The sequence below is a fragment of the Cervus elaphus genome, chromosome 13, assembly GCF_910594005.1.
Source record: "Cervus elaphus chromosome 13, mCerEla1.1, whole genome shotgun sequence".
NCBI lineage: Eukaryota > Metazoa > Chordata > Mammalia > Artiodactyla > Cervidae > Cervus > Cervus elaphus.
This window is the reverse complement of record NC_057827.1, coordinates 58,676,184-58,699,482: the sequence shown is the minus strand read 5'-3', so window position 1 is coordinate 58,699,482 and position 23,299 is coordinate 58,676,184. Positions and strand designations below refer to the sequence as shown.

The 23,299-nt window shown below is 48.0% G+C and overlaps 1 protein-coding gene across 2 annotated transcripts in view; it reads left to right on the top strand.

Moving 5' to 3' along the window:
* The window catches only part of FBLN5 (fibulin 5), an 86,373-nt gene extending 63,188 nt beyond the window's left edge, over positions 1-23,185 (top strand). For both annotated transcript variants that reach the window (XM_043921532.1, XM_043921531.1), the window contains exons 7-11: positions 1,250-1,369; positions 7,337-7,459; positions 8,537-8,663; positions 12,356-12,551; positions 22,220-23,185. In XM_043921532.1, coding sequence (XP_043777467.1) covers positions 1,250-1,369; positions 7,337-7,459; positions 8,537-8,663; positions 12,356-12,551; positions 22,220-22,381 — 728 coding nt within the window. In that variant the 3' untranslated portion in view covers positions 22,382-23,185. The remainder of the gene's footprint in view (positions 1-1,249; positions 1,370-7,336; positions 7,460-8,536; positions 8,664-12,355; positions 12,552-22,219) is intronic.
* Positions 23,186-23,299: the final 114 nt, after the last annotated feature.

Sequence of the window (23,299 nt, the reverse complement as noted above, 5' to 3'; positions counted from 1 at the left end):
TTTCATGTACTTTGACATACATATGTCCCCCAAAACCATTGCCAACTCAAGATAGGCACCTCAGTCGTGTCCGACTTTTTGCAGCCCTATGGATTATAGCCTGTCAGGCTCCTCTGTCCCCAGGATTCTCTAGGGAAAAATACTGGAGTGGGTTGCCATGCCCTCCTCCAGGGGATCTTCCAGATCCTGGGATTGAACCCTCATCTCTCATGTCTCCTGCATTGGCAGGTGAATTCTTTACCAATTGTGCCACCCGGGAAGCCCAATGACTATCCTATCACTCAAAAGTTTCCTTGTGCCCTTTTTTGTGGTTCTCTCCTTAACCTACTGAACTTGTAACATGGGTCGATGATTCTGAGCCCAGGCAATAAGGATTCGGTGAGTACGAGATCCTTCTGTAATAATCAGTGACAGTATTTATGTCCATCTATCTTAGTTGGCTCAGGCTGCCATGACAAAATATTATACCATAGACTGTGGTGGCTTAGACAACAGAAATTTACTTTCTCACAGTTGTGGAGGCTGAAAGTCCAATGTGAAGTTACCAGCATGATTGGGTGCTTGGGTGCTTCTTGGCTTGTAGGTGACCACCTTCTCCCGGTGTCCTCACACAACAGAAAGAGCAAGAGCAGGAGCCCCAGTGCTTCTTTTCATAAGGGCCCCACCTTTATGAGTTCATTTAACCTTAATTACCTCCCAATGGCCCCATCTCCAAATGTGGGGATTTGGGGCCTTCATCACATGTGGGGATGCGGGATTCAACATGTGAATTTTGGAAGGGACACAGTTCAGTCCACAGCCATAGTGAATAGTTATTTTTTGTAAATTATCATGCTTATTTACCCCTTTATCTGAAACTTCAAAGTCAGTGGGGGTGAGGTAAGAGCTAATTGGGGATGGGAAGGAGCAGATGTAGCCTAGAAATTCCTGTTGGTGAGCCTTGGAGAGTGGACTTCCTTGGAGGTATAAACGTGTACATGTTTACACACGTATATGATATGTATATATGCCATTTCCACCCTTCCTAACTTGCAACCCCAGAGGGGATGTATAGATGGAGCCCATGGTTCTTCAGTGAACACGCTGGGGTCTGAGCTCTCCATCTGACAGTTCTTAGATGGAGATCCTTGGTATCTGTGGATCTGGTCTCCTGATGGTAGTGAATTTTGTTGCTGGTGCGTTCTTCTGCTGAACTAATACAAACATTCTCTTGTGGGAATGGTCAGTGATATGCTTTGATTTTCCACAGATGTGAATGAGTGTGCAACTGAGAATCCCTGCGTGCAAACCTGTGTCAACACCTATGGCTCTTTCATCTGCCGCTGCGACCCAGGATATGAACTTGAGGATGATGGCGTTCATTGCAGTGGTAATGAGCTTGGGTTTGGAGACTTCCACTTGTCCTAGGGGCACTGGGGCAGGGGTTTCTTCACAGGTGTTTCCTCTTGTTTCCCAGGCAGATTTCCAGTTTGGGACATTTTCCAGTGCAGCGGGGTTACAACCACACAAAATAGAGATGAGTCACAACCACACAAAATAAAGATGAGTCACTTCCCAAAGGTGCCATGCAACTAATGTCCCTTGTTATTTGACCCTTAATGCAAAAATCAGTGGAGCTAACTTTTAGGATCTGACATGGGGTTGAAGAGGAAGAGGAATTGCCTAATTTTGCATGCTGGTTTGAGTTGTCTGTCTTCACCCAGCACTAAGTCAAGTCATGGGAATAGGGCAGATAATACTAATAGAATAATAGCAGGAATAAAAGCGAGTCTCAAAAGGTAGGGTTGGGAGGGGGAGAGTTGAATGAATGAGATTATGTATGTAAACTATTAAAATCTCTATAATCAGTGCCTAACTTAAGACCTGGCACACCATGAACATGCAGTAACTAGTTTTCAAATTAACTAATGAATGATTGGATGTTGAATGAATAAAATCTTAATTTGTTGTGAGAACACAGATGGTTCAGTTGACCTTTTGTAAATTCCTTCCAAGCCCAGGAAGCTATGACTCTCTGCTCATGCTAGTCTGTGGATTCTATCATAATTATCTTAGAAACATGTAAACTCTGGTAAACTCCTTGAGACTAGGAGTAGCTTCTTGCCCCTATCTGTTCCTGTAGCATTCTGCAGAGGGCCGTGTATAGTTCATTCTTTGCTTCGTTTTTCCTTCTCTTGTTTCTTTTCCTGTTTTTTGTAAATGTTGACTTAAACTCCATTCTATTCCGTTTTAGCATCATCAGCAATTGTAAAGGAGCACAGTCCAAATTAATGATGCTTCACTGTATTTTTCAAAACAAGTGGGCCATATCCTAGAGTGAAAATCTTTTCGTCCTCCAGAATAGAAAATTTCCTAATCCTGGATTTCATTGTAACAGGAACTGACCCAGGCCGTGAATGGAACTTGTGTGTAGCTTTAGGTAGGACTAGAGTGTTTTGGGGACAGAATTCTCTGAAACAAACGAGCCCTTCTCCCCAGGGCCAGGAAAGACACAGCCACAAGTAGGCAGTTACAGAGAGCCTTAGGCCGATTAAATGTCAGTCCCAGAAATAGCTGTAAAATACCCTTAGGCATAAAAAGTTACTCTCTTCCTAGATTTCAATCCCGGTCTCTCCCCACCTCCTGTGGCACTCCTTTGGGGGAATCTGGGCTAAGGAACTAAGAGGTGAAAAGTTTAGCATTATGGGATGGGGTCATTCATTTTTGGAGAATTGTCTGCACATCCACAGATGTGGCCACCTGCAGAGAAGGTGTGAGAGAGTGACCGTGGAGTCAGAGCCAATTTCAGATTCTAGCTCTCCCGTTCAGTGCTTTCCTGGCCAAGTCACTTCCTGAGCCTCAGTTTCTCATTTGTTAAAAAACAAACCAACCAACAAACACCTTCACAGGGGCAGTCATCAAGATGAAATGAGCTGGGGGACTTAAGTGTCATTTGCGTTCATTTAACTTTCTCTAAGCCTAAGTGTAAGACACTTCTGGTTTGTCAAGAAGCCATGTCAACGTGTTTTGGCAGAGATTTTCAGTTGACTCACTTTAACCAAAATGGGCATCTTTTTTCCCATATTCGTCATGATGCACACTTTCTGAAATCTTCAGGTAACCCCTGTCCACTGTGGGTCTGGGCTTCCCTGATGGCTCAGCAGGTGAAGAATCCGCCTGCAATGCACGAGACACAGGAGATGCAGGTTTGATCCCTGGGGCAGGAAGATCCTCTGGAGGAGGAAAATGGCAGCCCACTCAAATATTCTTACCTGAAAAATCCCATGGACAGGAGAAATCTCCCCTCTGTTGAGGAGCCTGGCGGGCTACAGTCCATGGGGTCGCAGAGAGTCAGACAGGATTCGCGGGGATGTTTGCTGGGAGCTTGTTGTCCGTCCCTTCCCACTCACTCCCTTGTTGTGCTGCTGGTTTCCCGGCTGGGAACTGTGACCTTCACGGTGTTGTTCTAGCTAAGTGATCTGACCCAGGAAACCACGATAGATTCTCATGTGACTGCTTGAAACTGTGCTCCCTGCCAGAAACTGGCCTGTATTTATTTTTTTATTCCTGCTTCAATCTTTAATAGTCATTTTTATTGGAGTCTAGTTGCTTTACAATGTTGTGTTCATTTCTGCCGTATGGCAAAGTGAACCAGCTATATGTATACACATATCCCCTCTTTTTTGGATTTCCTTTCCATTTAGGTCACTGCAGAGCACTGGGTAGAGTCCCCTGTGCTCTACAGTCTGTTCTCCTAAGTTATTTATTTTATACTTAGTAGTTCTTGCCTGGAGAATCCCAGGGATGGGGGAGCCTGGTGGGCTGCCATCTATGGGGTCGCACAGAGTCGGACACGACTGAAGTGACTTAGCAGCAGCAGCAGCAGTGTGGATACATTAATCCCAGTCTCCCAGTTCTTCCCATCCCTATCTTCCTCCCTTGATATCCGTACATTTGTTCTCTATGTCTGTGTCTCCATTTCTGCTCTCCAAATAAGATCATTTATACCATTTTTCTAGATTCCACATATATGCGTTAATATATGATATTTCTTTCTGACTTACTTTTTCTGACTTACTTCACTTACTTATTTGCTCAGTAGTGTCCAACTCTGAGAACCCATGGACTATATATAGCCCACCAGGCTTCCCTGTCCTTCACTATCTCCCAGAGTTTGCTCAAACTCATGTTCATTGAGTCAGTAACCTCTGTGAGCCTCAATCTCCCCTCTGTTGAGTTTGGTTAGTAATAGCACCTCTTTCTAGGGCTGAGGTGAGGATTGAATGTCATTTACTCATCTCGTTCTCTGTTGTCCCCGTCTCCTGCCCTCAATCTTTCCCAGCATCAGGGTCTTTCCCAAAGAGTTGGCTCTTCACATCACATCACATCACATCAGGTGGCCAAAGTACTGGAGCTTCAGCTTCAGCATCAGTCCTTCCAATGAATATTCAGGACTGATTTCCTTTAGGATGGACTGGTTTGATCTCCTTGCAGTCCAAGGGACTCTCAAGCATCTTCTGCAGCACTACAGTTCAAAAGCATCAATTCTTCAGTGCTCAGCCTTCTTCATAGTCCAACTCTCACATCCATACAACTACTGGAAAAACCATTGCTTTGACTAGATGGAACTTTGTTGGCAAAGTGATGTCTCTGCTTTTTAATATGCAGTCTAGGTTTGTCATAATGTTTTTTCTGTAGGTCCATTGTATTTCTGCTTATGGAGGATGGAGCCACAATCCTTAGTAAAGTCTGGGGATTGTGACTCTAACATAAGCAGAGTGGTCTGATAGGTGGAGGTGGTTGCTCTCTCTCCATCTGCAGTGGGGCAAGCCCCAGCCAGGGAACTTCCCAAGCCCAGGACTCCCCAGATCCACCAGTTTGGAGTCCGATTCAGGCAGGATTTACTCAGGGAGACATTATGGCATTGTGTTGATGAGTATAGAATCCAGAGTCTGGCTAGCCAGGTTCAAATCCCAGCTTTGCTGTTTACTCGTTATCTGTAAATTTAGTCAAGGTCCCTAAACTTGGGACTCCCCTGGTGGTCCGGTGATTAAGACTCTGTGCTTCCAATGCCGGGGGCAGATTGATCCCTTGTTGGGGAACTAAGATCCCACATGCTGCATGACATGGCCAAAAAGTAAAAAAAAAAAAAAAAAAAAAGTTACCTAATCTCTGTGAGCCTCAATCTCCCCTCTGTCAAGTATGGTTAGTAATAGCACCCCTTTCTAGGGCTGAGGTGAGGATCGAATAAGATGAGGCATGTAGCACATGTAACCTAGGGCTTGGTACAAGCAAGCTCTCAGGAAATGACAGGTTTTACCACTGCCTTCTACTAAAGGTATGAATGGAATCTACATGCTTAACAGAAATAAACAGGACACTCTGTTAGGACGGCTGGGACCAAGACCAGACTCTACGAGGCTCCCCAGGGAGCGGGAGTGGGCAGGATAGAGCAGATCTGACTCGCTGAGTGTGCTTTAACTTTAACGTGCTTTAACAAAGCAGCATCTCAGTTCTGCTGGCTCGTAACCCATCGCCTGGAGGCCTCTGGGAGAAAAGGAAAGGAGTTTTTCCTTCTCGAATGTGAGAGACTGCAGGCATGTAACAGGAATTATCGCATGGTGGAGGAGCAGCCTCCCATGTGCTGACATCCTCGCTGGGTGATTCCAGAGAGCAATCCGAGGACATGTCACATGGGGAAGCCAGTGAAAGCAAGTTTTCGGGAACACAACAAATGAAAGAAAAACATGTTTTCTTTGGCGTGCTTATCGCGTGAGGCTCAAATGGGGGTTCTCTTGCCAAACGCTGTGTGTGATGAAGAGTTGGCTTTTCTGGAGCGCCTGCTTTTGTATCCCTGGCCACAGTCTACAAGTTCAATGGCTCCCTCTTCAGGTCCCCACCTCTGTGGCTGGAGAGTGGCCCAGCGCCAGGTCCCACATCCCAGGGACCACCCGAGGCAGGCGGGCCACCCCATGCCACACAGAGCTTTCCCTTTCAAGGAAGTTTTTAAGATATTTATTTATTTATTTGGCTGTGCCAGGGCTTAGTTGCAACACACAGACTCTTTGATCTTCATTATAGCATGTGAAATCTAGTTGCAACATGTGAGATCTAGTTCCTGGACCAGGGATGGAACCTGGGCCTCCTGTATTGGGAGGACAGAGTCTTAGCCACTGGACCACCAGAGAAGTCCCTCAGGGAGGTTTTTGGACCCAATGAAGTTTTAATAAAATTCACACCCCCTGGCCTTCTGGAGATGTCCCTTTTAGTTGTGATTTCAGGAATAATATTTTTTCTCAACTTGTGGGTGACTAGAGGGGAGTTAGCACTGGTAACTGGGGCTTTCCAGGTAGCGCTAGTGGTAAAGAACCTGTCTGCCAATGCAGGAGACATAAGAGACGTGGATTTGATCCATGGGTCAGGAAAATCCCCTAGGGGAAGGCATGGCAACCCACTCCGGTATTCTTGCCTAGAGAATCCCATGGACAGAGGAGCCTGGCGTGCTGCAGTCCATGGGGTTGCAGAGTCAGACATGACTTAGTGACTAAATAACAAGGCATTGGTAAAGTTGCCCTTTCAGAAAACTAGGTCCAGTGAATGTTTTTTAGGTCTGGGGAAGAGCTCTGCACCCAGAAAACTCCAGCAGACAAACAAATCTCACCTCTAGATGTAGAGGGTAGATTCACCTACAGGGCAAAATGAGACAGTGATGAATAGATGATGTAGCTGAGCCAGAGGCAAACGGTGTTGGAAGCTTGATGGAGACAGACTTCAGCTCCATGAAGGAGAGAATTTTCTACCAATTAGAGCTGTCCAGTTATCAATGGGCTTCCTTGATAGGTAGTGAGCTCCCCACCACCAGAAGTGTTCAAAAATGAATTGGAAACTTCTTGGCAGAGAAGCTATCCTATGTGTCAGGAGAGTGTGGTTACTATTGTTCAGTTGCTAAGTCACATCTGACTCTTTGAGACCCCATGGACTGCAGCACACCAGATTTTCCCTGTCCTTCCCATCTCTCTTCGTCATGCTCAGACTCATGTCCTTTGAGTCAGTGATGCCATCCAACCATTTCATCCTCTGTCATCCTCTTCTCCTGCCTTCAGTCTTTCCCAGCATCAGGGTCTTTTCCAATGAGTCGGCTCTTTGCATCAGATGGCCAAAGTATTGGAGCTTCAGCTTCAGCGTCTGTCCTTCCAATGACTATTCAGGGTTGATTTCCTTTAGGATTGACTGATTTGATCTCCTTGCTGACCAAGGAGAGTGTGCAGGCTTGTTTAAATAAAGCTAGAATAGCACTAAGTTCCCATGACCAGGTAGTTTATGATTATAAATGGTGTGTGTAACTTGTCTCCCCCAGACATGGACGAATGCAGCTTCTCTGAATTCCTCTGCCAACATGAGTGTGTGAACCAGCCGGGCACGTACTTCTGCTCCTGCCCAGCCGGCTACATCCTGCTGGACGACAACAGGAGCTGCCAGGGTGAGGCTGCTAGAGGGACCCAGCTAGGGGAGGTGTGAGATGGGGCTGGCTCAGGGGGCCACCTGGATGTCTTTGCCTGGGGAAGGTGGCCGGGGTGAGGGTGTGAATGGGTGCTGGTGACTCCCAGTGCGGCAGGCTCTGGGCAGGATGCCTGGGCTGGTACCTTCCTGCCCTGCAACCCCATCCTTTGGCTTCAGAAAGGACAAGGTCACTCTCGTTGCTGGAATGCCCTCTGCAGATACACGCAGCTGGTCCTGCCTCCCCAGGCAGGTCTCTGCGGCCCCTCTGAGGAAGGCTCCAGACCCCACCAGGACCTCTGACGGCTGGCTCGTGGTCCATGAGCCAGTTTTCTCATGCTCCCTGGAGAGCAGCCTGGTCAGCCTTTCTCTACCAACTTCCTAGAGAATGGACGCAGGTGGGGGACACCTGCATCCTCTGACTGCTGCATGCCTCAAAGGGTCGTGACCCCCGGCTGTGAAGGGGGAGGGGTCTCCCCAAGATTGGCTGCTCAAGATGCTTTCCAGCCCATGCTCACCTACTGGGGCAGATGGAGGAGGCTGGTAGCTGGGCAACAGATTCATTTTCAGCTCCTTGGACCTGCCTTATCCCAACACCAAGCAAGAATTCTCCACACAACAGTGCCAAGCAGTAGAAATATATTGTGAGCTATAAATGTGAGCCACATATGTAATTTAAAATGTCCTAGTAGTCACATTAATACAATAGAAAGAAACAGGTAAAATTAATTTTAGAGCATATTTTATTTTGAGCTGTATATCTAAAATATTACCTTTCTACTGTGTACTCAATATAAAAATTATCGATGTTTTCCATTCTTTGGCTTTACTAAGTTGTCGGAATCTGATCTGTATTTTCCACTCACAGCACATCTCAGTTTAGACTAGTCACGTTTCAGGTGCTCGGTGGTCATGTGTGGCCGGTGGCTGCCATCCTGGATAGTGTAGCTCTATAGAAAGACCCAGGCAGCTTCCACCCCCACTCCCACCCATCTGGCCCCGGGTCCGTCACCTTGGAAGTGCTGCCTGGCTTCAGCCTCTTGTCTATCATGCGTCTCAGACATCAACGAGTGTGAGCACAGAAACCACACGTGCATCCTGCAGCAGACCTGCTACAATCTGCAAGGGGGCTTCAAGTGCATCGACCCCATCCGCTGTGAGGAGCCTTATCTGCGGATCAGTGATAAGTAAGTCATGGCTTCCCCTGGGGAGATGGGAATGTGGATGAGGAGCCTGTTTCAGAAATCTGCCGGTGTGGTGTCAAGGAGAGAGTACCTGCCAGGGTAATGGGAGGTGTGGTCTACTGTCTCCTACGCAACAAGGGAAGCCTGGCGTGCTCCAGTCCATGGGGTAGCAAAGAGTCAGACGCCACTGAGCGACTGAACTGAACACAACACATGTGTGCCCTCCCTCCCCCGCCACACTGTTCTCTACCGTTCCCCAACTCAAGCCAGAGCTATATGAAGATTCTCTAGACTACTAATCAAGAGGAGAGGCGGGGCTCATGAGTCTCCTTTTCCCTTTAATGACTTTGTTCTGGATGTTGTTGCTGGTTTGGTGGATATACGGGGTCTTTAGATAGAGCTGGGCTTCTCAAAGATCACGTGCATAGAAATCACCCAGGGATCTTGTTAATGGCCCAATTCTGATTCCATGGGCCTGATTTGGTGTGAGAGTCAGCCTTGCAGACAAGCCCCCAGGTGAAATGGATGCTTCTAGTCTTCCTGGACCTTGTAGGGAGTAGCGAGGGCCTGGACAGGTCACTAGAGAGTTCTCATTAACTGAGGGTAATTAGCTTGCTCTAATCAAGTTTTTGATGTCACAATAGTGATTAAATGAAATCACCAGATGGCAAATATTTAGTTGAGGTGAGAACTGAAGTGAAGACAACCTCTACAGAGCGAATACACTAGATCAGTGGTTTTCTGCCCCCGTGTACTAGAAATTCCTTTTCCTACTGTTCAGTTCCTATTTATCTGTCTCAGTTCCACAGCAGCCTGCATGCATTACAACAGGCACGTGCACGCACACACACACACACACACACACACACACACAGATGTCTTCTGCCCTCCTCCCTTCTAGTCACCTGTTTACTACCCCTGAAGCTCCCAGCCCTCCCAACTGGGATACATGGATGGAACAAACACGTCCATCGTGCATGCCCTCTAAGGACACAGCTCCTAAGAGGAATGCATACCTTACCAGTGTGCTTCCTGCTCTGATCAAAAGCTGGCAGAAGAGGACAAAGCCAGGAACAGACAGGTCCTAAAGGAGTCTTTGCTGGCTGCTAAGAGCTGTGCTTCTAAGTAACCCTGTGGAACAGCATTCTTTGATTTCTGGTTCCAAGGCCCTTTGTGGCAGAGCAGAACTCCGCCCTCACTGACTCCCATTCCTGGTTGTCCCTGGTTTCTCCAGGTCTCAGTTGTCTGTGGTGGGGACCCTCCCTGAGCTGGTGTTACTGGCGGGGCCTGACAAGCCGCTGAGAGCCCTGGAAGACTCCTGCACCCTGCCTCCAGGCCCCATTCCAGTTTCACTCCAGCTGCCCTTGTCCAGCTCATTTCCTTGTTCAGGTGTCCTGTATTCCTGCCAACCCGAGCATGACCTGCTCTCACCTTCACCCACACCCTGGAATGTCCCGCCTCCCGGCTTCTGTGCACATGTTTTCTGCACATGGAAGGCGTTCCTGCCATTGCCACAGGGACAGACCTGCCCCATCTTTCAGATCTGGGTGCCAGTGCCACCTCCCAGCTGCTTGCAGTCCTCTTCAGCTGGAAGCCATCTCTCCCTCCTCCAAATCTCTTTTAGAAAGCAATTAGTTTCTGTGTGACACATGACATTTTAATGTGGCTATTTTGGCACCCGGAACATCTTGACTTGGCTGTTTTGATGGAGTCTTAAAAAAACAAAACTTTAAATATTCCGTCTTAAAAAGTCATTTTATTTGTTTATTTATTTTTGGCTGTACTGGGTCTTCATTGCTTCTCTCCTCAGGCTCTTCTTCAGTTGCAGTGAGCAGGGGCTACTCTTTAGTTGCCGTAGGAGAATTTCTCATGGAGGTGGCTTCTGGTGTTGCAGAGCACAGGCTCTAGGCACATGGGCTTCAGTAGTTTCAGAGTAAAGGCTCCACAGTTGTAGTTTCCAGGCACAGGCTCAATAGTTGTGGCACATAATTGCTCTCTGGCATATGGGATCTTCCCGGACCAGGGATAGAACCCGTACCTCCTGCATGTGGATCCAACCTCTCCTGCAAGCAGATTTTTTACCCCTGAGCCACCAGGGAAGGCGCTAAAAATTCTTTTTACACCCTCACTTATTAAGTGTTAGTCAGACTCCTGGTCTGTGCCCAGTGCCAGCTGCTATGATATTTGTTCTTATGCTGGTGGAGGAGGAAGACAATGAACAAATGGTCACATAATGAATCCATGATCCTCGATGGTAGTAGAGGCTGAGAACAGGAAGAACAGAAATTTACAAAGTGAAAGAGTAGGATGGACTTGGTCTAGTCTGGGGAGGCTAAAAGCCCCTCTGAGTGAATGACCCTTGAGCTGGAATGGTAAGGCGAGTCGATGTTAACAGAGTAGAATAGCAGAGGGAACCGAGTGTTTAAGACTATGAGACAAGAGTGAGCTTAATGTCTTCGGGGACGGGAAGAAGCTGCAGCCTCATGAATGACATGGACAGTGACCTGTGAGGAAGTTAGAGAAACTAACAGAGACCAGACCCCATGAGGTTTTAGAGGTTAGAATATGAGTTTAGTTTTTATCCAAGTCACAATGGGTGCCACTGTAGAACCTTTGAAGCAGGATACAGACATAATCTGATTTATGTTTGAAGAAGGGCACTCTGCCTGTGGTGTAATAGGTTGGAGTGGGAGAGCCTTCTGTTCCATCAAGGAGGCTGTCACACGGTCCAGGTGAGACAGCAAGGCGGTGCACTGATGGTGGAGATGGAGTAGCTGGATTTGGACTACATTTTAGAAGTAGAACGGATAGATTTTGAAGATGGACTGGAAGTCAGGGTAGAGTGACAGAAACAGCAAAGCGTAATCCCAGTTTTGGCCACCAAGGCCTAGATCAACAGATATCCTCATCCTGTTATGCACTCTGACCTCTAGGGGGAATCTCAGGGATGAGAGGAGAGATGGAGGCGATTCGGGATAAATCCAGGGGTGTCTGTAAAACACATACCTTGGTAATAAGTCAACTTTATACTATGATATTGCTATTACTAGTTTTCAAGTGAGATGCTTTGTATCTTAGATATTTGTGTCTATGATTTATTTCTATTAAGGAGTAAATTTAAGATCATTAAATTTATCATTGCAGTAAACGTCCTAACATCTGAAAGTCCTGTCCTAACATTGTATCTTATACATAGTGAGTTCTGATGTTTGTTTAGAGAAAGAAAATACCCAATTCTATTCCACACAGACTGGAGTAAGTACAATAGAAAATATAAAAAATACCACTCAAGACCCGTCAATCTATTGTAATTTTACACTTTTAAAGCTTCTCAATGAGTATGGATGGTTGGGAAGTGAAGAGCTATGAAGCACACTTTTGCCAACTAAATATGTGACCATCTTGAAGTACATTACAGGATGTCCCAGTGTTCTGAAAACCAGACAACTCAGGTTTATGCTTTAGTAACAGAGCTATCTGATTGGCCAGAACAGGCTGTTCGCTAGGAACCAGAGGGCTCACTTACATGCTGGAAGTTTTTAGACCAGAGACAGAAGTAGAGGACCTCTGCAGTCACAGCATTTGGATGGTAGAAATGGGGTGTCCTCCTTTTCCATGTTTCAAACACAGAGGTAGGTACAACCAGCATCTGGAAAGGATCTGCAGCTTTCTCACATGATTTCTCTTCCCGACAGCCGCTGTATGTGTCCCGCTGAGAATCCTGGCTGCAGAGACCAGCCCTTCACCATCTTGTACCGGGATATGGACGTGGTGTCAGGACGCTCTGTTCCTGCTGACATCTTCCAAATGCAAGCAACCACCCGCTACCCTGGGGCTTATTACATTTTCCAGATCAAGTCTGGGAATGAGGGCAGAGAATTCTACATGCGGGTAAGAGGGGGTGCTGAGTGGTGGTCACCATCTTCCACAGGGTGTTCTGTTGTCTAGCCTGGAGTGTGCTTCTAGAAACAGGCCAGTGGGCAGCCCAGAGGAGTGGGTGTGGAGGCGGGAGGGGAAAGTGGATGGGAGTCAGGACTCCACTGTCCTGGTTCCTCTCAGTTTCTGAGTGGCCTAGAGAAAGCTGCTTCTCCTCTGTGAGCCTCAGGATCCTTATCTGTGCAATGAGAGATTAGGCCAAGATGCAATCATAGGTCTCTTTCTTCCTGCAGTTCTTTTTTTTTTTTTAACCATTTTTTAAAACTTGAAGTGTAGACAATTTACAATGTTGTCTTAGTTCCAGGTGTACGGCAAAGTGATTCCGTTATATTTACAGATAAAGACATATCGATATCTATGTATCTATATCTATGTACGTATATTCTCTCAAGTCCCTGGGCTTCCCAGGTGACTCAGTGGTAAAGGAACTGTCTACTAATGCAGGAGCTGTAGGAGACACAGGTTCAGTCCCTGGGACAGGAAGATCCCCTGGAGGAGGAAATCCACACCAGTATTCTTGTCTGGAAAATTCCATGGACAGAGGACCCTGGCAGGCTACAGTCCATGGGGTCACAAAAGAGTCCAACACAGCTGAAGCAACTGAGCACTCATACAAGCATCAAGTCCCTACTGTTTGCTTCTAGAAACTGACTACAGCAGTAGACAAAATGGCCCCGATCCCTGCCTTCATGGCACTTACATAGCAGTGAACTTAAAGGCATTCCTCAAAGAAGTGGGCTCTACCTGTGTTGTCCAACACAGTAGCCATTTGGTTCTTTAAATTTAAACTAATGAAAATGAAGTAAAATAAATAAAATTAAAAATTAGGTTCTATCGTTGCACTAACTACATTCCAAGGGATCAGTAGCAACATGAGGCTGCTGTATTAGCTTGGACATAGAGCATTTCTATCACTGGAGAAAGTTTGGCTGGCTAGCATCGATTGAGCCATATCAGGATAAATTGATGTGGATTTATCAGGAACAAATTTTAGAGCACACATCCTAAATGTGTTTGATTATTTGTAAATTACACACATGTGATACTGTACCATTTCTATCATTGAGCTTCATTTCCCTCAACCTCTGGAGGGATCACGTGTCTTTGGAGCCCACTGTCTTATAGAGATGTTTTTCACATTTCAGTGTGAATTTGGATGCTTGTTGAAAAAGTGAATTCCAGAACTTCCTTTCTAGAGGATTTATTTCAGAAGATGGTGGAAAAAAAAAAAAAAGGAAGATGGTGGCTAAGACCTAGTGTATCGGTTTCTGATGTCTGCTGTAACAAATTGTCACCAGCTTGGGTGGCTTAGGACAATAGGAATTTATTCTGGAAGCCAGAAGTCTAAAATCATTGTCACTGTGCTGGAATCTACCCACTGCTCTGGGCTTCCCAGGTGGTGCTAGTGGTAAAGAACCTACCTGCCAATGCAGGAGATGTAAGAGATGAGGGTTTCATCCCTGGCTCAGGAAGATCCCCTGAAGGAGGGCATGGCAACCCACTCCAGTATTTTTGCCTAGAGAATCCCATGGACAGAGCAGTCTGGCAGGCTACAGTCCATGGGGTCACAAAGATTCAGACACAACTGAAGTGACTTAGCACACTCAGGCACACACTGAAATCAAGATGTCAGCAGGGTCATGCTGCCTCCAGAGGTTACAGGGGAGAATCCCTTCCTTGTCTCTTCCAGCTTCTGGTGCTGCCAGTCTTTCTTGATTTGTGACCACACCACTCCAATCTCTGCATCCTTGTCACATTCCCTCCTCCTCTTCTGTGTGTATCAAATCTCCCCCCTCTCTTAGAATGTCACTTGTGATTATATTTAGGGCCTACCCAGATAATCCAGGATAATCCCCCTGTGTTAAGATCCTTAACTTAATCCCATCTGCAAAGATCCCCTTTCCATATAAGGTAATATTTATAGGGTCCAGGGATTAGGACTTGATACCCTTGGGGGCCATGATTCACCTTAGGAATCTGCATTTCTTTTTTTAAAAAAATTAATTAATTAATTTTACTTTACAACATTGTATTGGTTTTGCCATATATTGGCTTGAATCTGCCATGGGTGTACATGTGTTCCCCATTCTGAACCCCCCTCACACCTCCCTCCCCATCCCATCCCTCTGGGTCATCCCAGTGCACCAGCTCCAAGCATCCTGTATCATGCATCGAACCTGGACTGGCAGGGAATCTGCATTTTTAATGAACACAGTATGTGGTCCTCCAGGGTCAGTGTGGGGCACTCGACTCAGAAGTTCACAGCTTTGACAGGGATAGCATGTGGGCTGGTGAAAGAACCGTGTGTCTGAGCTCTCTTTCCACCCTCTCCCAAACCTCTGTCTTCCAGTCTTTGCCTCTGGGGCTGGGACCATCTGAAAAGAGAGAGGTTTCAGAAGCAGGATTAGAACAGATTAGAAAGGCCTCAGGAGCTAGTATCATGCCTGTTTCCTCACTAATATGTTTTGGACAAGACTCAAACAGGGCCAGGTCACATGTGATAATGCACTTGTGGACCCAGCATCTGTAGAACAGTGCAGTGGGGTCACGGGCTTTGTAAGAAGATGGAATGAGTTGAGGGTAGAGGAACTTCTCAAGATGAAAAAGATGGGGCTGTGTCTCTGTCAGTCCTTCCTGCGTTCCCATCAGCCATGGCTATCCAGCGGAACCCACCTCTGCCCGCCTCTGTGGGCTTGCTGCCCCCTTGAGCATAAGCCCAGCCCGCCAGCATTCTCCCATCTGGCCTCTGTCATCTGTACAGACACAGCAGGTCCCAATCATAGGATACAAAGATGCCCCTCTTGGGGATTTAAAATACCATCACCTGTATCAGCTGCTTTAGGTTTCCCCCCCAGCAGAATAGAGGCTCTAGGAAGTGGCTTTGTCTTGGCCAGGTCACCACCTACTAAAATCCCCTTGATCCAAATGTTCCCTGTGTAGCTGACTTGTAAGAGCTGCCCCATGATGGTGGGGGAGAGATCGTCTTCTGCAGGCGAGTGACCAGGAGGGGGGCCCCTTCCTGAGAGCTTCCTCTAGTGCCTGGATTGTTACGGTGACGAGGGGACCCTTGAAATTCACAAAACTTTGAGCCGTATGTGGTTTGCTCGCTCTCTCTGGAGGACTTTGAGAAGGGCCCTAATTAGTTAGCATTTATTCAACTGAGGATGCCATGACACCGAGGGGATAAGGGCACATAGACCTGCCCCAGGAATGGCTGAAGGAACTTAGGGATGGGAAGCTGGATCCTGACTGGAAAGGTCCTAAAAGCTGCTCTTGGGAAGAGAAGACAGGTCCGGTGTAGGGGCCCTGTGAAGCCAGGTAGCCTCCCTGCAGGAGGAGGTAATGTTTCCCTCCCCACACTGTGCAAAGCAGCAGTGTCCTCCTCAGGAGGCCACGCAGTCGTGGGCTGTGGAGCCAGGCTGACCCACCTCATTTCCTTCCACAACTCACCAACCCTATGGCCTTGGACACACACTCTAATCTCTCTGAGCCTCAGTTTCCTCATCTGTGCATGCTAAATCACTTCAGTTGTGTCCGACTCTTTGCAACCCTATGGACTGTAGTCCGCCAGGCTCCTCTGATCATGGGATTCTCCAGGCAAGAATACTGGAGTGGGTTGCCATTTCCTTCTCCAGGGGATCTTCCGAACCCAGGGATCAAACACGCATCTCTTATGTCTCCTGCATTGGCAGACAGGTCCTGTACCCCTAGTGCCACCTGGGAAGCCATCCTTATCTGTATAGAGGGGATAATGATAGTATCTGCTCTGGGACTGGATGAGATCATCTACTTAGCACAGTGCTTGGAGCACAGAGCAGCTGTTTTTTATTAAACAAGCAGGATGAAACTTTCAATAACTTTCTTTTTCTCCTCTGGCTATCTTGAATCTGCACACACCTGGGTGAGTCTCAGGCGGAGCCCATTGGATTCACAGATGCTCTCAGTTACTATCAAATTGTCTTTCTCCCCCATGTCAGAAGTCCCAGCTGCTTTAGGTAGAAGCCAACCACGAGTCTATCAGTGTAAAGTCCCCACCTCCCCCAGCCCTCCCTGCCAGCTTGAATCTCTGTCCTGCCTTCCTCTTCCCCTTTCCTCACTGATTGTGCTGACCTGGCTCCTCCTTTGGGGTTTTGGGGGTACAGATGGTGGAAGTGAAGTGGTGAGGGGGGCCAGGGTCTTACTCCCTTGTTGCCATTGTAGGCAGGACCTGGTGCTCTCTTCTGGGGCCCAAATGCTCTTGCTTTCATGGGATGCTTTGTCGGTTCTTTGGAGACTTCCCTGAGGACTTTGCACTGACCATTCCCAGGTGCGGGAGAGGGCCTCTGGTTGGCTGCTTGCCACCCCAAACCACTCTCTCAGAAAATTTGCATGTGTGGGTGTTGCCTCACCCTGGCGGGCAGACCTTGCACTGGGCCTTCAGGACACCAGTAGCCAGCTCCCCCACAGGCCCCTGTCCCCCGCGTGGTGCACAGCATCTCTGGGCTTTCTTCTCCGGGAGAGTCCAGTGCACTGTATGCATCCTTAAATTCATAGGGCCCACACTGAAAGCCCCTCTTGCTTGATTTGGGGGCTGGTAAGTGTGTCTGATATACAGGCTGGAGGCGACAGAGTAAGAGATGTGGCGCTGGGCCATGGCCTTCAAGTCCTGTATGACAACAGCAGGAAAAATTACACAAATAGCAGTCACAGCTGATCCTGTATGGTGCGGGATATATGTCAAGTATTTCCCATGTATCACTGCTCTCATCTTCATCACAGCCCTGTCCTCTAGGGCAGGGGTCCCCACCCTCCAGGATCTATTGCCTGATGGTCTGAGGTGGAGCTGATGTAATCATAGTAGAAATAAAGTGCACAATAAATGTAATGCACTTGAATCATCCTTAAACCATCCCCCGCCTTCCGGTCTTCCACAAAACCGGTCTCTGGTGCCCAGAAGGTTGGGCACTGCTGCTAGAGCTTGCTTGCCCTCCCTGACTTTCCAGATGAGAGCACTGAGACACCGAGAGGTGAAGGAACCTGCCCCAGATCTCACAGCTTAGGAAATCCCAGCGCAGGATTAGAACCCAGACAGTGTGCCCCTAGTATCTGTACATACTCTCACATTTCTCTTTAGGATGTGGGGTCTCAGCCAAAATTGAGATGACAAAAAAGTCTCCTTTAATGTCTAATCACAATAGAAAGTGTCCAATAAGCACTGGTTATGATTGTATTGGTAGAGTCATTTCTGCGGCTTCTGCTACTGTGGTTAGGAGGTTGTGGGCTGTGGGGCCCTGGCGAGGTTGGAGATGTTGGAGATGCCCAAGGGACTGCAGCATCTTGTCGGGGGTGGGTGTTGATGGCTGTTCAGACTCTGCCGCCCTGAGTGTCACTGATGGTGTTACAGTCTCCTGGGAAGAGCTTCATTTCACACAGCAGGCAAGCCACACACATACATACCCACAAACATACACACACATGCACACACGCCTGTACGTACACACACACACACACACAGTCGCTCATGTGCACAGGTAGATGCTGCTGCTGCTGCTGCTGCTGCTAAGCCGCTTCTATTGTGTACGACTCCGTGCGACCCCATAGACTGCAGCCCACCAGGCTCCCCCGTCCCTGGGATTCTCCAGGCAATAACACTGGAGTGGGTTGCCATTTCCTTCTCCAATGCACGAAGGTGAAAAGTGAAAGCCAAGTCGCTGTCATGTCCGACTCTTCACGACCCCATGGACCGCAGCCTACCAGGCTCCTCCGTCCACGGGATTCTCCAGGCAAGAGCACTGGAGTGGGGTGCCATTGCCTTCTCCAGCACAGGTACATACACACATGCAAATACTCACATGCATACACACAGGGACACACACACACACACGTACACACACATCCCTTTCATGAGCCCCCATTGGCACTCTGCCTCTCCCTGAGACCTGGACAGACAGCTGGTGACTGGCTTTGGCCAGGTGACTTAGGGACAGTTAGGACAGGAAGAAGGAGTCCGGGCTCAGGGTACAAACTGCGCCAAAGGGCATGGAGATCAGGTGACGGGGCCAGGGAAAGCTGACTTGCTGTGGCCTGGCTGCTTGCCCTGTGTCAGACAACGCCTTCTCGCTGGTTGACTCAGGACAAACCTGAGCCTGTGTGGGGGCAGGCCCAAGAAGACAGACAGTCAGGTGGGCTGTTTGCAAGCTACTCCCCTGTGGGCCCCTTCACCGGCATCACAATTCGCTCCACCTTCTGTCACTGACGTTAATTCAGCTCCACTACATATGCAGCTCTGAGAGTTTAGGAACACGTGGCTTCTGCCCTGAGGATTCCACACTATGAGGGGAGGGAAAAACAACCCAGCAAACATTTACAATTCAAAGGAGTGATTCTCAAGTAGACTAAGTGCCTGGGATGGTCTGGAAATGGAGAGATACTGAGAACTTATCTGAGTTTAGTGGCTAGAAGCTTGATTTTTGGAGTCAGATGCTTTAGTACCATGTGCTACATTACTTTGTAGGGTTATAAAGATTAAAAAGGAGATGTATGCAAAAGAAAGGGAAAGTGTCAGTCGCTCAGTCATGTCTGACTCTTTGCCATCCCATGGACTGTAGCTCACCAGGCTCCTCTGTCCAGGGGATTCTCCAGGCAAGAATACTGAAGTGGGTAGCCCTTCCCCTCTCCAAGGAATCTTCCTGACCCAGAGATCGAACCTGAGTCTCCCACATTGCAGGCAGTCTTTACCAGCTGAGCCACCAGGGAAGCCCAAGTCGTAGCCAAATGCTGAGTATCAGCCATGACCACCATCACCATCATCATTTTGTACTAAGTGATCACCAAGTTCACTAATGACCAGAGCCTCTCAGGGGGGCCTATTTCATTAATGCCCTGGGTCTGCCCTAAAAGCCTAGTGAGGAGGGGAGATATCTGTCCTCAGCAAACTTGGCAGGCACTTGAGTCCTCCATGTGCTTGTGGGCTGGCCTTTCTCAGGCTGCTGCAGATCTGACCCTGCTGGGGATCAGACTGGTTGACCTCTAAGACTACTTCCAAATAGAAGAGGCAGTGATGCTCTCACACTCTGGAGACATTTACAAGGACAGCCCAAAGGAACAACTGGGAAGTTTCTAGCTGTTCCACTCCCTATCCCAGGCTCTGCAACTCTCCCACCCACAGCTTGCCCACAGCTTGCCCAAGCCTGCCCACAGCTCAGGGTCCTCAACCCCTGGCCTTTGTTTGTGCAAACAGTAAAAGCTGGTGAGATAATAGACCTGTAAATGCCCTGGGCATTTCCCTGTATGGCTGTACCCTCTGAAGTCCTAGCCCAGGGCTCCAAGGTTTTGCAAGAGTTGACAAGGAAGTCGGAGCGATCCTCTGTATGAGAGGGTGCCAATTGCACGGATGCTGACGGGAACAGAGGGAGCTGATGCCAAGAGGAAGTTGTGTAGTGTCAGGCTGCTGATAGCCCAGTGGACAGGGGAGGTCCCCCTACTGGGGTGGGACCTGTCTGCCTGCCCTGCCCTTGTCATACCTGTGGCAGCTCTTGGGGATGTCCAGAACTTTATGGGGAGCTCTCCCTTCATGGAGACAGATAAAATGTCTGGTATGGCTTTAAACAAGCCAAGTTTCTTGATTTTGCAGAGCTTGTTGCTTTGTTTCTGGACACAGTGCTGGGCGCTGCAACTTGTAGGAAGGGATTGTCCAGCATGTCCTGCTCCCTTGTGCTATTTACTTTCCAGGGACCTACTTTCTTGTTGTTGCCCTGGCCCTCTGAGTATTTGTCCTTCAGGGAAGTGCTAGGGAGAAATAAAACATGTATCAGTCTTTTCTGATAATTGTGCAGTGAAAGAGGCCCGAAGTTTGCGGTCAAAAGCACTGGAATGGAACCCCATTTCCCTGCCCATAAGTGGTCTAGTGACCCTAAGCAGTGACTTAACTTATGGAGACTCAGTTCACAACAGGAACAACAGAACAAGGGGATAACAAGACATACCTTTAGTATGGCAGCTAGGGTCCCCAGACTGGGTCCTGTGCTTTTAGATGAGCACCCCTTAATTGTTGATGTGCCTATGAATCACCTGCAGATTGTATTAAGCTACAGCTTCTGGCTTAGTATGCCTTAGGCTGGTGCTGAGGTCTTTCATTACTCATAAGTGCCCTGGTGATGCTGATACTGCTGGTCCAAGGACCACACTTTGAGTAGCCAGGCCTTTCAGAGCTTTTACAAGGATTAAATGAGAATATGTACGTAAAAGTGGCCAGAAGAGTGCTTCACACATAGCAGAAGCTAAGTTATGTCAGTCCTCTTTCCTCACCACCTTGAAAACTTTAGGAAAAGATTCAGTGGAGGAAAAAAACTCAGATGAAGTTATCAGGACCACAGAGATAGATTCACAGGGTGACGAAGCTGCAGGGCAGGGGGTGCGGTGTGTCCAGCCAGAAGCTCCAGCAGAGGCTGCACTCGGAACCACCTGGAGGCTGGTAAACAAGTCACACTTCCCCAGGCATCATCAAAAAAAATCCACTGCAGCAGAAAATCTTGGAATGGGCCCCTGGAATTATTAGTTTAAAAAGTGTCCCAGGTGCTATGGAGCTGTTTACTTGGCAACTGCTGATCTGGTACAAACTCTCTTTTTAGAGAGGAGTGTCAGAGAAGTGAAGCAACAGCCTGGAGTCACACAGTTTAGGCAACTGTTTGTTCTTTTATTCAAGACACAGTCACTGAACATTTTACCATGTGCCAGGCATCATTCTGGGTTCTGGAGGGCTCGGGGTGGAAAACCCACCCCCAGTCCTCGCTCTTAAAGAGTTCGTGGCCTACTGTGGACCTAGACATCAGACGTGGACCTGGTGAATAGCATGGATGATGACACGTGATAATGAATACTTTTCTTCCTCGGTAAAGTAGGGGGTGCACTGGCAGAAGGTCACAGGGACCTGAATTAAATTGGAAAAAGCAGAGAAGCTCCTCTGAGGAGGTGATGTTTCAGTGAGACCTGAAGGGGCAGCAGGGAGAAGCCAGGGGAACATGAAGCAAAGTCAGGGAGGAGGGCATCAAGGGATGCCAGTCTGCTGGCAGTGGGCAAGGGGGAGCACCCCGATTGGGGCTACTGAGGCTGGCTGCGACCAGACCGCTTGACCTTTGGCTTTGGTGACTGTCCCAGAGGCCATGTCACCTGAAGGACAGCTTTCCTCACCCTCTCTACCATTGTTTGTTTTCTTTTTCTAAAAAGTTTATTATTGGAGTATAATTGCTTTACAATGTGTTAGTTTCTGCTATACAACATGAATCAGCTTTATGTATACACACATCCCCTCCCTCTTGAGCCTCCCTCCCACCACCCTCATCCCACCCTTGTAGGTCATCACAGAGCCCCGAGCTGAGTACCCTGAGCTATACAGTAGCCTCTCTCTCTCTGTTTTACACATGATACTGTATATATGTCAATACTTCTCCCAGTTGGTCCCAAGCTCCCTTCCCTGCTCTGTGTCCACACGTCTGTTCTCTCCGTCTGCGTCTCTATTCCTGTTCCTGCAAACAGGCTCATCTGTACCATTTGCTGCTGTGTGACAGCTTCCAGAGTCAAGCTTACCCTTGGCTCCGTCAGCCGGTCAGACCTTCTCTAACTAGTATACCCGGTTCCGTCCACAGCAAACGGGCCCCATCAGTGCCACCCTGGTGATGACTCGCCCCATCAAAGGGCCCCGGGACATACAACTGGACTTGGAAATGATCACAGTCAACACCGTCATCAACTTCAGAGGCAGCTCTGTGATCCGACTGCGGATATATGTGTCCCAGTACCCGTTCTGAGCGCCAGGCTGCAGCCTCTGACACTGCCTCCAACTGCACCAAGGGACAGAGAAGCGGAGAAACCAGAGAGGGCCCGAGAATGAGACAGACGTGAGGCCTTTTCGGCTGAACGTCTCCTGAGGAGTCAGTATGAGTCCCAACCACGCCTCTATTCTTATAGACCCATCACTTTGAAGGACATACTTCCCCAGTTTCTACGACGCAGTTATCGAAAAGCATTATCACTGGCACCCTGACCTGAGATCGACGGTGATTTTTCAAGGCCTTCAGTTTATTTCCATAGTTTTCCAAGAAAATAGGTTTGCGGGGGTGTGAGTCCACGTTCTAAAACTGTGAACCACTTCCTCTCACCTCCTCCAGGCCTTCTCTCTATCTCTCGCTGATTGCTTCTTTGCCAAGGCCCCCAAAAGCTCCCGGGGACGCTGGGTATAGCTAGCTTGCTTCTTGCATGTACAGAAGGCTATAGAAAGAAACCACAGAATGATCTAAAGGTTTTTAAAGAGTCTATTTCAAAGCCATGTCTGGTATTTTCAGCCATAAGAGAAGTTTTAGTTGTCCTTAAATTTGTATAACTGTTTAATCCTTTCTTGTTCATTTTGATGATGATTATTATTTTTAATCCATGGTAGAATGCCTTCAAAAGGTCATAAGGCACATGTTATATTCTGTCTTCCCAAACCCAGTCTCCTCTCCATTTTATCCCAGTGTTTTCTTTGAAGACCCCTTCATCATGCTTTCTTTTGACTTTTTACCCAACTGGGTTGGAAGGCAGAGGTCTCCAAACTGATTAAATATTTGAAGAGATCTTGTGTTTGGTTCATTTTGACATGGGAGATGATTCAGCCTTTGGGGTTGGTTCTAGTTCTCTTTAGTTTATTGGGTACTGGCTTGAAAAGCTCTCCAGAGAGCATGATCATC